Source organism: Lates calcarifer, linkage group LG10, assembly GCF_001640805.2.
Source record: "Lates calcarifer isolate ASB-BC8 linkage group LG10, TLL_Latcal_v3, whole genome shotgun sequence".
Classification (NCBI taxonomy): Eukaryota; Metazoa; Chordata; class Actinopteri; family Centropomidae; genus Lates; species Lates calcarifer.
The window spans coordinates 8,756,882-8,776,167 of NC_066842.1; the positions used below are offsets into that span (position 1 = coordinate 8,756,882).

Genomic DNA, 19,286 nt, shown 5'->3' on the forward strand with positions numbered 1-19,286 from the left:
TGAAAATGCTGAAACAATGGCAGCTTGTGAGATCTTTAGGATTCATTCCATTCATTGTGGTTAAAAATATAAGACACTCCCAAGTACTGTGTTTTTGCATACTGAGATGTGTGGTAAATACCAACCATGTTTGATCTGAGGTGATTCTATGACAGGACAGTTGTGTTGCTCAGGGACAGCAGAGCATCAGTCTTTTCACTGTATGTTAAGATGAGGTGGGGCAAGATGTGTATTCTCTGTACCCCCTGTGGCACTGCAGTAAAAAGCTATATCACCCTCTGGGTGGCCACTTTAACTGTCCCTGCTCTGCACTACATTGGCCATACTTCTGCTAAAATTGCTAACTTTATACAGCTCGGAGTAGTTCATTACTCCTTTAAATATATACATTATTATAAAATTCTGGTTAGTTTTTCAGATTGTGCCTTTTTTATACTATCATTATGGGGCTGCAAAGTCAGACATTTTCAGATTCTGCATATTGTGGATTTGAGTTGGTCCATTGGCTCCTCAGGACAATGTGTGGGTCTTTCAGTTTGCTCTGATGGCTGACACTATGGGGCAACAACAGTGGTTAGTGATGATGAAAAATGAAAATGTAAATGTGTGAAATCTCACGTTATTGCTCACCATTGAGTAAACTGCTGAGCAACCATTTTATTAGAGAGAAGTAAAAAAATGAACAAAAGAACAGGAACAGCTTTGGTGGTGAGAGCCCGGAGACTCAGCCATACGAGCAGGATGGACCAGAAAGCTGAAACCATGAGGTAGAAGTGGTTTAAAGCTGCATAAATCTGAATAGTTGGGGTTTAATTGATCCTAAGCTGTTTGGCACTACAGTAAAATGAAACATCTGGACCAATTTAGGTCTGGGTCCTTAACCCAAGTCTTGATTGTGGAACTGGGAATATCTTGGGCCCGAAGAAAACAAGCATGTGACCCAAGTATGGGCTAGATTTATTTTGCTATCTGGGATACTAGTCACCATACACTTGATAGAGGGTCAATTAATGGAGCTTTAAATTGTCATTAAAGTAAGGCCAGGTTTGTGGACACATTTACTAATTTTGTTTTAAAAAAAAACAGGATGGTCACCACCCCACATTCTGCCAGAAATTCATATTAATGATACATAAAACTTGAATCCAAAGTTGGTGCTGTCACCATATGAGTGTTGGCAAAATTGTACAAGTTCAGCCATTCATTCATGGTATATGTACCAAACATGTGTAACCGCTGATCCTAACTTCCTCTACAGTAGAGTTTCACTAAGCTTCACAATATTGAAGGAATCACACAGTAAAAACTCTCCACAATCTGACACAGGTTACGCAACTTTAGGTTAAAAAACACAGGTTTGACAAAGGCAGATCGTTTGTGGTGATAAATCATTAATGTTTCACGGGAAAGAGGAAATGCAGGCAGAGAAGTGAACCGCAGGCGCAAACTAGCCACGGCATCGCTTTAACAACTGCCTCACCACCGCCACAGTTTGGTATAGACTTTCAAGATGGATGCTTTCCCCTCGATAGGTTTCTGTTTCTTTTTCGAAACGGACTATACATGCGCTGATCGCTCATCAGTGGATCCACGTTGGGGATTGACGGGCTTTGATAAGTAAACGGATTTAATACCCGTGAAACGATAAGAATTGATCTAAGTGGATATATTTGGTCCTGCATGTTGGGACTGTCGGCTATTTTTTAACTTCCTGGTTGTCGCATTAATATGTCTGTCGAAACTGCGGCGAAAGCTCAAGTGACTTTCAAAGGTTCATCGGACATAAGATGCGTAGGACTTTATAAATCTGTTGTAATGCTTCAAATCAGAGACAGCTGTTTTCAATGAAGGGCAAGGGGAGAGCGACAGATTTCATAAGAGTTCAGCAATGGAAAGTGGAAATGGTGGTGCCTCGAGCAAAGGTGACGAGCTTTTTTTAAACCCCCCTCCTGTAACTTTGACTTTAACGAAAAATGTGGCTCGGATATTTATTTCCCCCACCATACCTGCCATGTAGACATATTAGTGCTGTATGACTCGACGGGAAATGGACGCGTAAGATGTGTCGTCTTTCCCAGGACAAATAGTCCCAGGGTTACGAAACTTTTTCCTGTAGTTGAAACCGAAAACAGTGTCCTTTAATTTCGCCGTGTCGCTTATATACTGTGCTCATGTTTGTGTTTTTGCCCACTTTTAGGTGTTTTAGTACCTGTGCCAGACACTTCTGACGTCTTTCAAAACTGTATTTTGGCTCCACTTCAAAGTGCGTATTTGTATGAAGAGTCGAAGCAGTCTTTCAGATATAAGTCCGCTGTCTTGATTAAGAATCCAGTGCTGGAAGAAAAGGTCAGTTTAAGTCTTATCCCACCATTTAATGTCAATACATATAAAGCCGCACTCAGTAGTGAAGCGTGTAGTCACGTGTACAGTATATGATGTCAAACTCTGAATATTTAGTAATATAATCCATCTCTTTTGTCATCGTATCTCGTATTTTGGAGTTGAGGCAGTCAAAAGTCAAGACAACATAAAAAAAAAGTAAAATACAGTTTAATACTCCATATCAGAGAACTTCTGCAAAGAATAGTGAAAATAGGAACTGCTCTCAAACACGTTGAAAGGAACTGCAACATGACATGAAAATGGCACTAGATCACTTTTCACAACGCTGATTTTTTTTATTTCCCTTTTATGTCAGTATAATGCCTTCCGAGCAAAGAGAAGAGAAGTAGGATATTCAGAGGAGGATTTGAAGGAAACCTACGGGTTTTTGCTGTTCGATGATGTCAATACGGTACAGACTAGACACACTGCCACACCTGAGACAATACATGCTCTTACAAAATCTTCCGATCTTACTGATTATTGTTGTTGTATGTTTATTTGTTTAAAGGCTCATTCACTTGGAGAAACTGGTTTGCTCACAGGAAATGGTACATGCACAACTCTTGGAGATCCTTGGAAGGGTAAATCATTTTTTGTTGTTTTTTTACTCCCTCAAACTGCCACTATGTCAACTAGTTGTGAGCTCTCTGTGACCATTTAGCATGTACAGCTCAGCCAAGAGGTCATATTTCTAAGCACAATACACCCATGTAAGATTTGTGTACAACAATTGCTGCGACATATAACTTACATATGTTCAATGGTTACTTGCTGAAAAAAATAAGAATTTCATTAAGCCTTTCTTAATGTTTTAAAGTATTTAATTAAGTTATTACCTTTATGGCCATATCCAGGACAATGTCCAAAGAATCTGCAGTGCACAAGAGTAGTCCATGTCGAGTGCCCGGTGCTCCCTTGCTTTTGAAAGTGAAAGCGAGTTAAAAGCTGTATGAATGTATAGAAATGAAAGTGGAAGAATTTGTGTTGTGAAACAGAAACTATTATTTGGTCCACAGACGTTGAGGCTGTGATGTGTGTTGGAGGCAGAGCGACAGTGGTTTCAAATATTGCCCGTTTCACTGCACACTATAGTGTTTGTTCTAACTCAGTTGTAACATACATTTTTGCCATATTTGTTTTGCTTTATAACTTTAAGTAAGAAATGTTGCCTCTCAAAGACTTTCTGTGTTTGACTGTGTAAGTGTGTAAGTTGTCAGTCAACACTGGTCAAAGTCCTTTTTGTGGAGCTGTTTTTCAGTGGACAGTAGTATGAAATTACACTGGGGTGGAACATGAAAACAAGAGCCCAACTGTGTCACATGTAATTAAATATAGCAGTGTTGCACGATGATAATCTGTGTTTTGCTTAACATCTATTCTTTTTTTTAATCTGTTTTAGTGTATTGTGCAGATTGGAAATATGCTATAACAGATTTCCTTATGTACCTTCTCATAACAAACACATTAACTCTTAACATTAGGACTACTAGCTTTCTTTGTGGTTTAAAGTGACATTTGGAAAGATTATACTGTTCGTATTTTTTAAGATTTGTCGTTATTCTCCTGTATTTGACAGCAGACTGCTGGTGAGGGAGCATAAAAGACCCACCAAACCTGCCAAACCTGTCATGGGCTGTTTGTTTTACCTCCTTTGTTCAGATTTGTAACTTCTTGTTTTCCATGAGTGAGAGAACTTAACTAAGGCTAGTCTTTGTCATGTGTCTTACCTATCCTCATTGGTATTTTAATGTGTTTTTAATTATTTAGCTATACTTTTTATATTTTAATAACCTGAGGTCTGATAGTATTATCTGATAATGGCTTGTTTTTTCTTTTTTTCAAAACTGTCGCTTACCTCGCTTAAGAAAAGGCACTATGTTGTAAGACAGAGGCCTATAAGGGCGGGCTTCTAACGAGGAAGTAGGAACACACACCCCATATTCCTCAGCTTGTTGAAGTCAAATTCCTGTCAGTTGAGAAAACCAGATCTCTGTTCTTCTCTTAAAAAAAATAAAAAATAATAACTGTAAATCCCCACCAACATACATTATAAGAAGTGAAAGTCAAATTCTAGCTTTTAAGTCGTCATTAGAGACATTTCATGCTTGATTTGCCTTGTGGAAACAAAGAACTGAGTGATGAGGTAAAATCTGATCCCTAGTAGTTACTTTCATTGAATTTTAGCTATATTATGATGTCACAGGTGAACTTCAGTTCTTGGATCTACATTGTCTAAAGTGCCTTTTTAGACGTTCATTTTTGTCTTCACAAATCCTCTTGATGTAGAATGTAGAGCAATGTCAGGATTCCAGCCTGTTCTATGAATAGTATAGAACATAATGTTGTGAGTTAATGTTCAGTCACAGTGGGTGAGGTCATTCAGATAGTTGTTAAAATGTGGTGTGTCCTTGACAATTACAACACATTCATCTTTCAAGGTGTGGCTGTGTTGTGTGGGAGTATCTGTTGCTAGGAAAACCACTGCAAAGTTGAACATTGTAGTTTTTTATGGAGTTCAAAAGAATTCTTACTAATTCACCCTTACTGTGTTTATTTCTACCTGAATGCCGATTAAGCGAAAGTTTTCTGTGTTTACTCAGGTGTTTACATATCAATGTACTCTGACTGTTTGGATCCAAATCGCTGGTATCATGGGAAATCTGGATACATTGCCATCGTCAGATTGACAAAGGTATTGAAAAATGGAAATTGTGAAATGGTTGTGTGGAGAGATGTAGCCATTGTATTTCCATTCATAGAAAATCCCATTATTCTATGAATAAAATCGTTGTCCTTTGTGGTTACCATCAGGGGAGAGTTAAAAAGGTTTTAGAGAACTACACCCAGAATTTCACAGCACCCACTGTAGGGTTTGACTGCCATGTGTCAGAAGACTTGTCCTCAGTATCTGCCAAAACCAGCTCCTTTCTTGCTTTTGAGAGAACCCAGGTAAGAGGACACACAGGCATGCTATGATATCAACTGCAATTTTACTTATGTAACAATTCCACTGCTGCAATCCCCACTTTACAGAAATGGAAATGCATACAAATAACACTGTAACACACGGTCCTGATTTCATCAAATAATTGCACCTGTCACTAGTACTATATCAGTCTTTACATGTTGTGGTAGTAGCCTCTATGTGTCATTTTTATCTGTCTGTGAATAGATGCATCTTTATAAGCACAATATTGTTGAGCACCTTAATGCATGACAGCATGTTTTGAAGGACCTCAGGCAGTACCTCTTGTTTTGGTCTTGCAGTATTACATGTATGAGCTGTTAGATGATGGAAGCAGTGAAACAGCTCAGTCTCCCAGTGCTGCCTGTCCTTTTGCTATTGTATCGTTCTCATACACGGACTCCAAAGCAACACTTGTAGCACCTCAGGAGACAAGGTACCATAACACGACAGGAACACATGGATTAGAGTATTACTCCTGATCTCATACCATTTAATACAAGGTAAGAATATTGAAGTCATTGATTAATTCTTTTCTAATTTCTCTTTTCAGTGAGGAGAGGAAACTGGGTAAGTAACATATAGCAAATCTAGCAGTGTTTCTCTATATACATTCCTGTCAAAGAGTATATTAGCATTGTCTTTAGGTTTATTATTTGGTAATTCAGCCACAGAAGCAGCTCATATGTGCCACTGTCAGAATAATATGAAACCAAACCTAATACAGTTATCTATTCATGAAAGAGACCTAGTGCCATTTAAATAATAGCAGAAATTTCTCTGGATGTAATTTGTATGTGAACGTACACTCCCTGGCCACTATTAGGTGCACATACACAGTCTATTGCAATACAGTATAACAACATTTACTTTAGTTCATTTTATTTTATTTTATTTATTTGACTGAAAATTGACTCTAATGAACATGCATATAGCTTTTTAATAGTTCTTGTATTTGATGATATCATTTCAGTTTGTCATTACTTGCCCTGGAGAGGTCAGCTTCAAGTAGGCTCCCAGTCCTATGATGTTGGGCTGAGGTCTACATCAGGAGCCTTGATTCCTGCAAAACTGTAAGTCAAATGTACACATAGAAAGTACATACCATATAGTTTGACTTAGACCATACTTAGACCATACTCTGTTCTTTGGTTCTGTTTTAGGCCACCAGTGGTCAAAGTTGACAGAGCTATTTCCATGTCAGATCTGACGCAGCTGTTGCCAAAGGCTGCCTTTGAAACCTGCTTCTCTGGTGAAGGTGTGTGTCTAAGATGTCAGAAAAAAAAATCAGAGAGATACATTTCCAAGAAACTTTTCAACATAATTCCTGGATTTAATGAACGTAATTATTTTGCCTTTTTTATTTTAGTTTATCTGGACGGATCATACTGCAGTCTCTGTGAGCTGGTTCCTTCTGAGGCGGAAGGAACTAACTCACTATCTCTCCTTCTGCGGGAGATCAAAGAGAAAGATCTTGTGAGTTTATTACCAACTTTTTAGAGTTTGTAAGGCTTAGTAATTTCTTCCATAAAATGTCAAAAATAACAATAAATCATCATGATTTATCAGAGCCCAAAGTGGTATTTTAAAATTGTTTATTCTGCTTGTCTATCATTCTGAAAGCAAAAGTAATCACTTTACACTGATATGAAACACAGAAAACAAAACAAACTTGTCAATTTTTACAACTGTAATCAGCATATGATTGGTGCTTTTATCAAAGAATCATTTAAACAATTAACTCAATGTTAAAACTGTCAGTCATTTTTCTGTCAGTTGACAATTGATCCATGAACGGTTTCAACTCTGGAAATTTCCTATGCATTACAACAGTTAATATCCTTTTTCATCAATTTTCACTGCATGATAAACTGGTTGAACTTGACTTAATATCTAAAATACCTGACAGACTCGTTTTTGCGTAGGCTCTCCCTGTTCCACTGAATGATGGTGGTTTTCTTATCCTGTTGCACGCCTCCCATTTCCTTACATATGATGGTAAGATATGAAAATGATGACAGCGTATAATGTCTCATCACAAAATTGCAGAAGTCTATTTTTGTTAACAGCCACAATGCAACTTTAGCAGCATACCTTTGTGTTTTTTTAGAAACTGGGTCAAATACAACTGAGGTCCTGCAAGGCATGTTTGTTTTTCCAGACTCGAGGGTTATACAGAAAGGTGAATACAGTGGATTTACTAGTGGATGGTTTCATTTTATGTTTCTCACATCCCTTGAATGAATTGACATTTGCCTTGCTTGGTGACACTTGTAGTTTGCTGATTATCAGACATTCACAAAAACAAAAGGAGATATTAAACAAGTATTCTTTCTTAATTTATCACAGACACAAAATCTGGATGGAGAAAGGCAGCTGTGTCATCTGATATTCTTCGAGTTCTACCAGTGCTAAGTTATGCAGAGGGTGAAGTTGAGAAAACACCCTTCAACCCAAGTGAAGAACTGTGTGAAGTGTTGGCGCAGCATATGCAGAATTATGCAGCACTGATAAATCCTGGGTTGGCATTAAGTCCCTCAAGGGAAGTCAGCATCTTTCCAGATCAGTACGATGTGCCGGATGCACACAAACACCTATACTCATCCCCTGAGTGGACTGACAAGGCATGGCAGAGCTTCAGGTCATATGTGAGCAAACCAGTCTCCTATCAACTGCCAGTGTCTAAGGCTTCAGAGATCCTTGCAGCTGGACAAGAGGAGCGAAGAGAAGACCTTGATGACGATGTCTACATCTGTCTGTCATCGCCTGAGGAAGTATTAGCTGATCCTGTTAGCATGGGGTCAGAAGACCGATTGACAGAACAGGAATCTCCTGTAAATGTCGAGATATCTATGGACAGTTGTATAACCAGTGCTGACGCACAAGTTGACTTAACAGCTGTGCCTGAAAATGTTGTACCGGAGGATTTGCAAACTGGAGATGCAACCAAAGACAATGAAAAATCTGACCTGACTGTACTGATCAAAACTGATGATACAGGGGCAAAAACTATTCTGACTCCCCCTTCATCAGATGACCTTTCAGCAGAGCTGATTGTCAGCATCACATCAGAGAGAACTGTCACTGATGAGAGTTTAAATGTGATCAGTACAGTGCCAGCAACAAAGCATAATGACTTTCAGCTCTCTGGTTTTTCTGCAGCCAAATTGCAAACAGAAGGAGTGAACTCTATGCATGATGAGACTGTCAAAATCAAAAATAAAGACTGCACTGAGGTCACCAATTTCACAAAAACAAAACGAAGGAAATTGCGTAGGGGACATGCCAAAGGTCAGAAAAAGGCATCTAAAGCTTATGTTGAGACTCTCCATTCACAGACAGTCAAAAGACCAGAGCAGGACGGCATCTCCATGAGTCAGAAGGATGACCAGGCCAAGGAATCATTAGGCCACTCACAGCTGAACAATCCATTGAATATTGATTGGAGAAAATTACCAAGGCGAAAACGCAGATTTGGACTGTCATCTAAAAATAAGAAAGTGAGATCTGTGACTGTTGGCTTTGGACTAGTAGAGGAGAAAAAATCAGACCCTGGACAGCCAAGCGTGGAGGGCACTGTTTTAATGGAACTTGAAGTTTGTCCTCTGAGGAAGAAAACAGAACGCTGGGATCTAAAGCCGGTTATCAGTGAATGTGGAAGAATTTTGGTTCCTCATGGCTCTGCAGTTGGTGCTCATCAGATTAAGTCTTTGACAGATAAGATTCAAAGTACAACAGATGAACAGTACCCTGAAAAAATGTTGGTTGATGCCCCTGAGAATGCTCATGACAGAGTTGAAATGGAGCAAGAGCCTAGAACTGCTTCAGAGACAGCAGTGGACAAAACAGAGGCCACAACAAATACTGATGATGATTCATTGCCCTTGAATCCACAGAATACTGACTATTTTTCAAAGAATGATGGCACGGGCACTCCTCCCTCAGAAGCAATTAAAGAAAAGCACACTGATAACTTGTCTCCAGGAAAGTGTGCAACAAAGGGTGAATGTCTGTTGAGTAAACTAAAATCTGTTCTTTCAAGGGGAAAGAGAAAAACAGATTTCCTTATGTCAGAGGGAACAACTGCAGATACTGCCAAGGACGCTGAACCTTGTCTCAAGAAGGGCAGAGGTGACTCTGATGCTGAGGCATTGAAGAGTAATAATGCAAATACAAGTGTTCAGGACACCAATGTGGGTATCAAAGCGGTTTCAAGAATGCTATCAGTTGACCCTATTTTTGCATTTGCTTTAGGCCTTACCCCTAAAGAAAAACCAGCTAAGGTACAGAAAAGTGAGGGTCATGATTCTCAGCTACGGAAAGACTCATCAGAGACACAAGAACAAATCATTTTAGACAAACAACCTCAAATCATACAAAAGCCTCCATCAATTTTCCCAAGAAGGGGCAGGATTAAAACTCTCAAAAAGCATCAAGGAGTCTCTGCAGAACATATTAAAAAGAAATGTAAGTCATATTTCAAAATTCTGAGATTTGCATGTTTTGGTATATACAAACTCTACCCCCTCAGAAGTGTGCATGACATTGAAACTGACTCACCCCTTTCTTGGCTCTGTCACTTCTGCAACTGTCCTCAGCATGCTATTTCTGCACTTTGCTAAGTATTTTCTAATTTCTAGTTTGCTTTCGCTCATCTCTTGCTTGTGCTGCATTTTTGCTAGTACTATCCATCTGCACCCAAAGGCAGCCTAACAAACCAATTCCTTTAAAAAAAAAATGGGATGGTTTACATGTTGGTGACAAGTTCCTAATAGTAATACATTGGTATATTTCAAATGCTTTCAATGTGCTACTTTTTATTTTCATGCAGTTTCTCTTTTTTCTCCTCTGTTTTGTCTTCACAGGGTGGTTGCATTTTCAAACTCCAGCTTGTTTTACCACTGAAAAACTCAAATACAAAGAGTGTACTAGGGATAATTCTGTCAGGAAGACTGTTAAGGAAAAAATGAACAGTGCTTGCTCATCTACAGATGCTTTGAACTTACTTGCTGACTTGGCACTCAGTGCCAGTAATGACCAGGTTCCACAACAACCAGACCCAGCACTTGAGAGAAAACCTGAGACAAGTTTGAAGAAGTGTGGCCTTTCAAAAGATGTTACCAGTGCTGAACAAGAGTCAGTGCTTCATGCTCTGCTTAGACAGCCTGCTGCTAGACCCACTCAGCCTCTTGAGTCTCCTTCACCAAGCCATCTTGCAGGAGACAGTGAATTGGTTGGTTTGATATCTAAAGAACATGCTTACTCATTGCCCCCGTCTTCCCCTCTGCTGTTGGGTTTGCCAGGTACACCCTTCCAGGTTTCCCCTTTAAGCGGTTCTACCAGACTGCTGCACCATCACCAGCAATTGTATGGCGATGGAATTCAAACACTACACCCTTCTGTTTGTCAGGAAGACAGAGGTAAACACAACCACAGGTCTCCAGACTACCTGAAAAAACAAATGGTGCGCAGGCAAAGGTTCAGACACTCACGCACCTTTGTTAACAAAGATGGATCTATTCAAGTCACAAGGCAATGGAATGAAAACTATGACTTTAATCGAGACAGCAAGTTTACAAGTGACTCAAAGGATAGAGCTATCATACGAGCCTTGCATGGGTATGTATGCTGTGTTACTTATTTATATGAAGAATCTCAGCATAAAAGATTGAAATGTTTGTTTTCATATTATATGACAGCTACTCTTGTATCTAGTTGAGAAATATGGGGAATATAAATTAAAGTTGACTTTTAGTTTAGGTGACATGAAAATTTACTTAACTAAAACAGCTAATTTTGTTCATTTTGCATCTTCAATAGCCCATGGGATTTCTCCATTCAAGACACCACGGAAGAGGTACGGCTCATTGTCCACATGTGGATAGGTCTGTTTTATAGCCGGTCAACAGCCAGATTCTTTCACATAGACTTGAACTGTACATACCCATATTCAGAAGGGAGTGATCCTTTGGAACTGTCCAGTGGAAAGGTATCAGCACCAGCTCAGACTGAGCTCAAGGCGAATTCATTTGGTGGTTTACCAAGTGTAGCAGACACTCAAGACCCTTCAATTTCAAAAGCTTTGGACCTTAGCAAAAAAGATAACTCTGTCTTGGACCAAGGATCTGTGATTTTGGACTTGTCACTGAGAAACTCTAGTGCAGAGGCTGTCACTTCAGATCCACAGGCCAACAAAAAAGAGACTTCTGTGTCTGGTGAACAGAAAGAAGCAAGTGAAACAGTGAACACCATCAAGTCATCTGTTGAACTACAGGAGGTAAGCACATTTCAGGTTTGGTTTCTAAAGTTACTGTTATACTGAAGGCAAACTATAGACCTTCATCTTTGTTAAATGTGGTCACATTTAGAGGGGGAAAGCCCAGGCCCAGCTACTAGGTAATCTTGAGTAGATATCCCTCTCATTTTTGGATTCGTGTTTTGGCATTCTCATAAGGGTGCCCAAATCACTCTGGCCTTTAAGACATGAACCAATTTGCAATGGGAGACCTACAAGAACTGTTGTCCCTGACAACACAGCTCCAAGTGCATAGGGACATGCAAACCCCTCCATCACACTCCTGGCACAGCAGATTATCTGTAGTTGAAGTAGGGTGAGCTTCAATGATAGTTTTCTCCCCTTTTAACCTTCTCTAATTAGCAGTGTAATGGAAGTTCATCCCAACTTATTGAGAATGCCTCAGGATGAATGATTCACACAGTGTTTATGATATGTAATCCTTACATTCCGGTTTCTTCTTTCTCCAGTGTAACAAAATGATGGTACCCTCTGCAGAGACTATTGATGAGGTGAATGATGTCAAAAGCATCTGTGAAAATGAGAAAACTTGTAGTCCTTCACAGAAGGCTGGTGGCGTGGAGCACACTGATGTACCATCTTTTAAAGGTGATGGATCACTCATTCCTCCACAAGAAGAGGTGGAAAGTGTATCCATTCAGACAGAAAATGTTCAGACTGCTTCAGGAATCGGCCACATGTCACATGGATGCAACAAAGAAGAGACACATATGATAGATGGCTCTGAAAATTCAGAAACTTTAGAGATGAATTTGGTTCAGAAACATGCCACAGATTCATCAGAATCTGTGACAGACAAAGAGGTGGAGTACAGCAAAGATGCAGATGATTTGGTTCATACAGAGGAGCATGAAGGAATTAAAACCAAAGATGGGGAAACTTGGGAAGTGAAAGAAAACCCATGCCAAAAAGGCAACAGAGAACCTTCACCTAAAGTGATTGATTTACCTGATGATCCTACAAACACAAAACTGGGTATTCTCTGCAATGATAATTGTTTGGAGAATGGGAACCAGTCATCAAATGAGGAACCTAAAGCAGTCTCAACAGGCCAGGCTGAAAATGTTAATAAAGATGTGGATTGCTGTACAGGACATGAAGGTACCATGACCACAGATGAAGATCACTTTGGAAAAGACGATGGGCTTAATGAGAAAGACCGCTGCGCTTTAGGTGTTGAAGCTGACAGCGATTTGACTGATCAGCCATTACCAATGATGTGCGATGGCCCTGATTCAGTAAAGGAGGAATGTATTACAGATTGTAGTCATCAGGCACCATCTGATGAGCAACCATCTCAAGCAGACAACAAAGAAGATGCCTGCCATGATTTACAGTTGAGAAAGCCATGTGGAAATGGCAGTGCATTGACAGATGAATGTGCTATTTCAGAAAAAGCAACTCCATCTGAAATAGAGCCTGTCTGTAATGAACCTGCAGTTGAGGAAAATCCAGAGAATGATATTTGTTTGGTGGATAAGGCAGATGATCAGAAGGCATTGTCACCTGAACCTGATGAGAGCACCTATTCATTATATGGGGCTATTCCTCAGACAAAGGAGACTTTGGGAACAGGAAGTGAAAACACCGGAATGGTAGTCAGTAGTGATCATGAAGATCAGGAAACCAAATTAGTTGTGGGAGAGGAAAAGTGTGGTAACACAACTCAAGAAGAACCATTTCATCACCACTCTCATTCACCTCAGTGTGAGGTAATGAAAGAGTGTGAAGATGAGGAGGCACTGTCTGAAGAAACAGATATCAAAATGGACAAAACAAATGAGGGACTGGAAAATAGTCATAGTAGAGTTGTAATTCCATTTATTGGAATGGACATCTCTGGAGAGGATATAGTACAACCACTTATCTCATACCCACAAGACAAGACTCAAGTTGTTCATGGTCAGAAAGGAATACCATTTATTAGTGAAGCTACCTACCCTGACTTACCCTCAGAGGTATGCAGAACATCTGAAATGTACAGTGACAAGGAAGAACCGTCTGCTGGCAAAATATCACTTCGTGATGTAAGCGAAACTAATCAGCCAGTAATTTTGGGAAGTGAATGTAATGACAGGTGTCCTACTCCAACTGTGGATGAGATGCCATATGAGTGCACACCTAGCAGCAGTACTTCTGCTTTTACTAGTAGTGAAACATACAAAAACTTTACTCAAAAATGTCTTAGCAGAAGCTCAACACCTACAAAGGATGAGGTCTCTCTCGAGCATAAACTTTGTCTCAAGTCTACAGTTAACAGTGACCCCAAAGCTCAGTATGGTCTTCATCCTGATCTGGAACTAAGAACTCTAAGAGTTCTACAAAGTATAGACAAGTTCCTCTCCGAATCAAACCACACTGACAAATCCAGCCAGATTCAAACAGCTGATATGACGAGCTGTCTTGATCAAACCCATAAACTCAGCAGCAAGTACATCCCCACTTGCTTAGCCCCAAGCCACACTACAGCTGATTTAAAGGACAGTAAAATAAGCAATTCAAAGCCAGCAGTGGTGTCAGCCTCTTCTTCACAAGAATCATCAGATCACTTTCTTATATCACCTTTCAAAAGTAAACTAGAGGAAGTACTTGGTGTTAGGTTGCAGCTAAAGAAAACCGACTCACCACTTCCTCAACAGTATTTTGGAAGAACAGATAAATTACAGGAAGCCTCTGTAGGGCAAGATTATTGTCATTCCTACACATCTATTCCTTCCACTGAGTGTTTGCAAAGCATTAAAACAAATCTTGACCAAGATAGGCCTAAAACATCACAGTCCAATTTAAATCATGAACCCCGTTCATACAGTCAGCGTCCTGTCATGGCTGTGAAACCCTCCAAAAGTGATGAAGGTCAAGCAGATTACACCTGTAAAGATGAACAACTTGAATACTCTCCCAAAAAGAAACAGACCAAAAGCCCTGTTTTCACGTACACCGCATCCTCTGCCATGCCCTTGGAGAAGAGGACAGAAAATTTCAAGGGAAGATCTGTACTTAATGATGATAAACAAGAATCCAGTGAGTTTTCCTCCAAAAGTAGTTGGTGGTCAAATGTTAGTGACTCTAACACAGATAAAGCTAAACTTGCACTTTTAGAGCCCTCATATCAGTACCAAGGAAAGGACATCTCAAAATTCAACAAGATTTTCTCATCATCTCTGCCCATGCTGTCATTTGACTCCAGCAAAATGTGATAGGCACCAAGGATCTTTGACATGTAGTTTACTTGAGAAAGTTGGGCAAACAACTAAAGAGGGCATGGAGATGAATCAGACAGACTGCTCAGAAGCATCAACTTCATTTGTGGAATACAAAGATAACAGCATAATAGATGACAGTCTCATCCTGGGACCACAAAGTTCACTCATATGTACAGTCTATAACACCGGCCGGAAGAGAACATATTCTTTTCTGGAGCAAGTTTCTCAGAGGTGCCTACAAGATGACCTCACTCAGGCATCAATGGAACAGGAGTGCCTTATCTTCTCAGAACAAATGAAACAGCTTTTGAAAAGGAGTAAGAGAAAACCCATCCACCAACAGGACGCTCATGACAAATTTAGGTTGTCTTGCGCTAGTCCTGTGACTGTTCATTTTTCTAGTCTGGAGGAGCAGGAAGATTCACTGGATCTCTTAGATGCACCATCACTTGTTGGACAAAAAATCAAGGTAGACATGTCAGACAGGAAAGACAGGGCAGAATCCACAGAGGAAGAAAAGACTTCGCATCCTCAAAAGTTATCTCCAGGAACAGGCAACCTAAAAGATCATGTTGGAATTTCTGGTGCAACTGCAGACTGTGCTAGGTTGTATGCAGCAATGATGGATGACATTTGTTCTGTCAGAAAGGTCCCATCTAGACCTAAGCACTTGAGAATGGACAGAAGTTACAAACAGACTGAACCCAGTAAACATTTTGACTTCTGTGATCAAATGAAGAGAGAGATGGATGAGCACTTTCGAAGTAATCTGAACTCAGTTGTGAAGAAATCCTGTAAAACAAAGTACAGATTCTACATATTGGTGACGTCAGATGATGCCCTCTTTGAGGAAACCAAGGTAAGACAAGTTTTCAACAAATTTCTAATGCAGTATTTCTATTAAATATATTTTACAGTGATATACTGTGTGTAGCCTGCATATTCATGCCATTAAAGTGTAACACTCTGCACAGACGGTGTTGCTCTCGTGTTGTTGTCAAAATGTACATGCAAAATTCTCAGCAGAATAAACCCGCAATAATCACCAAGTGCTTGATTTTATGCAGGCCTCAAATTTCCAACATTTTAAGAAGAGAGTGAAGTTTTTCTAGGGTTGAAATGATTTGTTAATTAATTGATTGTTCAGTTGACAGAAAAATAATCTGTTTGATAATAATATAATCCACTAATTTGTTGACTAATTGTTTTGGTAATTTTTCAAGCAAAAATTCCCTAGTTTCAGTTTCTCAATTTCAATCTCAGATTTGCTGCTTTTCTCTCTTAGGTGATAGTAAATACTATGGTTTCTCCTATATTTTCAAAAGGCACAGTTAGAGGCAGAGGGCCATACTGTCATACAGCCATCCGAGTTCTTCCTTGGTGAGGGTAGTTCTTCATGCCTACTCATCATCCTCAGGAATGAAGACATTGCAGAACATATTTGTGAGGTAATGGATCAGCTGCTGTAAAGGATCACAATAGGCCTCTTGCAATAGATAATCATTCATTAATGAATGTGCTCTTTGTTTTCTAAGATCCCACATTTGCTTGAGCTGAAGAAGTCACCAGGCGTGCAGTTTGCCGGAATTGACGAACCAGATGATGTGGTGAATCTCACCCATCAGGAGCTCTTCACGCAGGGTGGTTTTATAATGTTTGACAGAGCAGCATTGGAGCCCCTCAGTCTTTGTATGTAGACTTTTTGTTGCCTGAGATCTTGTTCTTTGAGTATCTCATAATTCAACCACATATAACTTATCATCTCACCTTTTGTATGAATTTTTAGGCAATATGAAAAAATTCACAGAAATCTTGCAAGAGCTAAGCAGAACGGGGAGGTGGAAATGGATGTTACACTACAGAGACAGCCGTCGGCTGAAAGAAAATGCAAGGTAGGGGTCAAGTTTAGAAAAAAAAACACGAAAATAACCATAGTTTCTCATTTCCCTATGTGTTAGGGCACTGCTGTTCTAAAAGTTGTTTTTTTAATTCAAGTTTTCATCTAACTTGAAATGAGTGAGGAATAGGTAACAAACAGAACAAAACAAATCTTGGCACTTAGAAGTGGCTAAAATTTAGTAAAATAAGACAAACCATTAAATTAAGAGGAAGAAAAAGTGGCACAAAGTATAAATGGAACACTGCATAACATTTGTGTTACCACAAAAACAGTAGGAATATTTACTTAATGTCATGTTTCTTCTTTATGTACATTAAAAATTAGTCAAAACTTAATTAATATTCACTTGGTAAATATTAGAGATTCAAAAGATGCAATGTCCATCATTAATTTTAACCACTCAGCAAAATCAGTCCTTGTCTGACTCTTCAAATGACAAAGAACAATACTCATTGTGCCAATGTTGACTCTGCTAGTGCAAGTCCAAAGTTTTGTTTGGATACACCCTTTGGTAGGCGAATCTCCTACTAACCACAGCTGGGGAGATTCTGGTGATAGTTTTGCTGCCAGTCTCCAATACATGTGATTACTTGTTTCCAAATGAGAGAAACAAAGGAACATTCTTACATTAAATCAAAGTGTACATTTTTACACTTTCAACAGTAATTATCATCAATGAGTCCATTGTTTGTTTGTTGTTTGACCTGTGCATGATGTAATTACTCTGTGAGTAAATTTACCCTGGTTATTCTACCTGCACTTTCTAAAAGCCTTTCAGTTGAAATCTCACCTGATTGTCTGAATTTTATTTTTTTTTCTTCTCACATGTGCAGGTTGAGTGCAGAGGCAAAAGAGAAGAAGCACTTCTTAAACTCTTGCCAGGACACTGGAATACTGGAGGTCTTGCCTTACCACGAGTGTGACCTCATGTCAAGAGATCAGCCTGACTATCTCACATGTTTGGTCCGCTTGCAGGTCCAGAATATATCAGCCCGTTACCCTATTTTTATAACTGGTGAGATCCTAATGCACTAATATATTAACAGTGGCTTGTCATTTAATGATTCACCTGATGTTGTGGTTTTATTTTGTTGTTTGTTGTTTGCAAGGCTTTATGATAATATTATGCCACAAAACCAACTATGTTAATACACTTAACACTTGTTTTTTAATCCACAAAGATCACATAATTATGGTTGAGTTTTTGCACTGTGTCTGAGTTAAGCTATAAAGGTTTTAGTTATCTCATGGTACAAAAGGAATAATGTGTGTTTCTGCATCTTACAGATACAACAACAGACAGCGCGTTTGGGAGAAATGGAATTTTAACAATGACTGTGAACTCTTTCCTGACGGGTTCTCTAAGTGAGATTTTTACAGTCTGACCATGAAAAAGCCAGATGGACACACAAGGTACCCAGCAACCAAAATGTCACTGAATGGGAGGAAAAACCAGTACCCTTACCAGCAAGGGTGGTTTCAAGCATACTACATTTATTATCATACTTTGGTTCACCCAGTGGTTCAGCTCATCTATATGCAGCAATAATTATTGATTTATGTTTTTAACATGTTTTTTGTTCGTGTTCATTTGTAAGCTCACTTATCATTCAGTTAATGGATAGAGAGACAGTTATGCCAATATACTGGCAGGTGTTCTGTACATACTGTATTCATTTTAGTTTGTATTTTTGTTGTAAATTGTAATGTAAACTTGTTAACAAGTGTGATTTTTACATTGTATATATTTTGTCTTCTAGCTCATGATTCTGACTTTATACTATTGCAGCACAATCATTACTAGTGTTTGTTTGATGATGATGTATTTGTGGTCAAAAGACTGTTCACAAAGATTATTTTAAAAGCTTTGTTGTAGTACTTTGTCCAGGCCTTACAACAAAGCTAAATTTGGTTGTTTTCAAGTTGTGTGTTACATATTTAAAGTTACTATTAAACACTGTTACGGCTGCTGACAGTGATTCTTAACTCTTGTTGGAGTACCATAATTACATATTATAACTAAATGCTAAATATGTTTTGTTGGCCTTAATTCTGTACATGACAACTGAGAATAAAGAGATGTCTTACGTTATTTTGCTTTAAAAAATAAATCTGTGAAACAGTTAAAAAGAGTTTATCTGCAAGGTTTCAGCATGAGATTTAATACTCAACATAAATAACTATGATACCCTGTAAATGTGATGGAAAGCCATGGTTTTGGGAGTGCTGGGCAACGTTACTATTTTATTTATTGGTTAATATTTAAATTCACTGCAGTTCTGCTTTAACGTGAGCATTAGGCAATAAAAAGCCTGTACTCCAAAACTGAATGGTTTTAGCTCAGAAAATGGACCATAATACAAAGAGGGCACTATCTGAAAATTTATTTGAGGGAATACCACTGAGTCTGGAGTCTATTTCACACAGACATTAATGAGTTATGGCTTATTCAGTGCTCCTAACAGTAATGTAGGTAGAGGAAAAGAATCACATTTACAGTCAATTTGAGGATATGCA

At 39.0% G+C, this 19,286-nt stretch overlaps 1 protein-coding gene across 3 annotated transcripts; it reads left to right on the top strand.

The window, feature by feature from the left end:
- The first annotated feature begins 324 nt into the window (after positions 1-324).
- On the top strand, positions 325-18,861 carry tasor2 (transcription activation suppressor family member 2). Of its 3 annotated transcripts, XM_018684524.2 has the most exons (22): positions 325-1,922; positions 2,198-2,346; positions 2,699-2,794; positions 2,894-2,966; positions 4,986-5,077; positions 5,197-5,334; positions 5,653-5,786; positions 5,904-5,920; positions 6,324-6,423; positions 6,514-6,608; positions 6,720-6,826; positions 7,276-7,348; positions 7,461-7,532; positions 7,700-9,817; positions 10,216-10,969; positions 11,171-11,627; positions 12,116-15,728; positions 16,195-16,317; positions 16,405-16,558; positions 16,656-16,761; positions 17,603-17,784; positions 18,057-18,861. In XM_018684524.2, exons 1-17 carry the CDS (start codon positions 1,889-1,891, stop codon positions 14,861-14,863), a joined length of 7,257 nt encoding a protein of 2,418 aa, XP_018540040.1. In that variant the 5' UTR covers positions 325-1,888; the 3' UTR covers positions 14,864-15,728; positions 16,195-16,317; positions 16,405-16,558; positions 16,656-16,761; positions 17,603-17,784; positions 18,057-18,861. The 3 variants fall into 3 exon arrangements, with proteins under 3 accessions (XP_018540040.1, XP_050929198.1, XP_050929199.1); XM_051073241.1 differs by having other exon boundaries at positions 1,780-1,922; positions 2,699-2,966; XM_051073242.1 differs by having other exon boundaries at positions 1,780-1,922; positions 2,699-2,966; positions 10,654-10,969.
- Positions 18,862-19,286: the final 425 nt, after the last annotated feature.

Bases quoted from the DNA above. Each gene is read 5' to 3' on its own strand.
- tasor2 (XM_051073241.1), top strand. From the start codon at position 1,889: ATGGAAAGTGGAAATGGTGGTGCCTCGAGCAAAG. The intron at 7,349-7,460 runs GTAAGATATGAA...GTGTTTTTTTAG, and splicing joins CCATTTCCTTACATATGATG to AAACTGGGTCAAATACAACT. The intron at 9,818-10,215 runs GTAAGTCATATT...TTGTCTTCACAG, and splicing joins AGAACATATTAAAAAGAAAT to GGTGGTTGCATTTTCAAACT.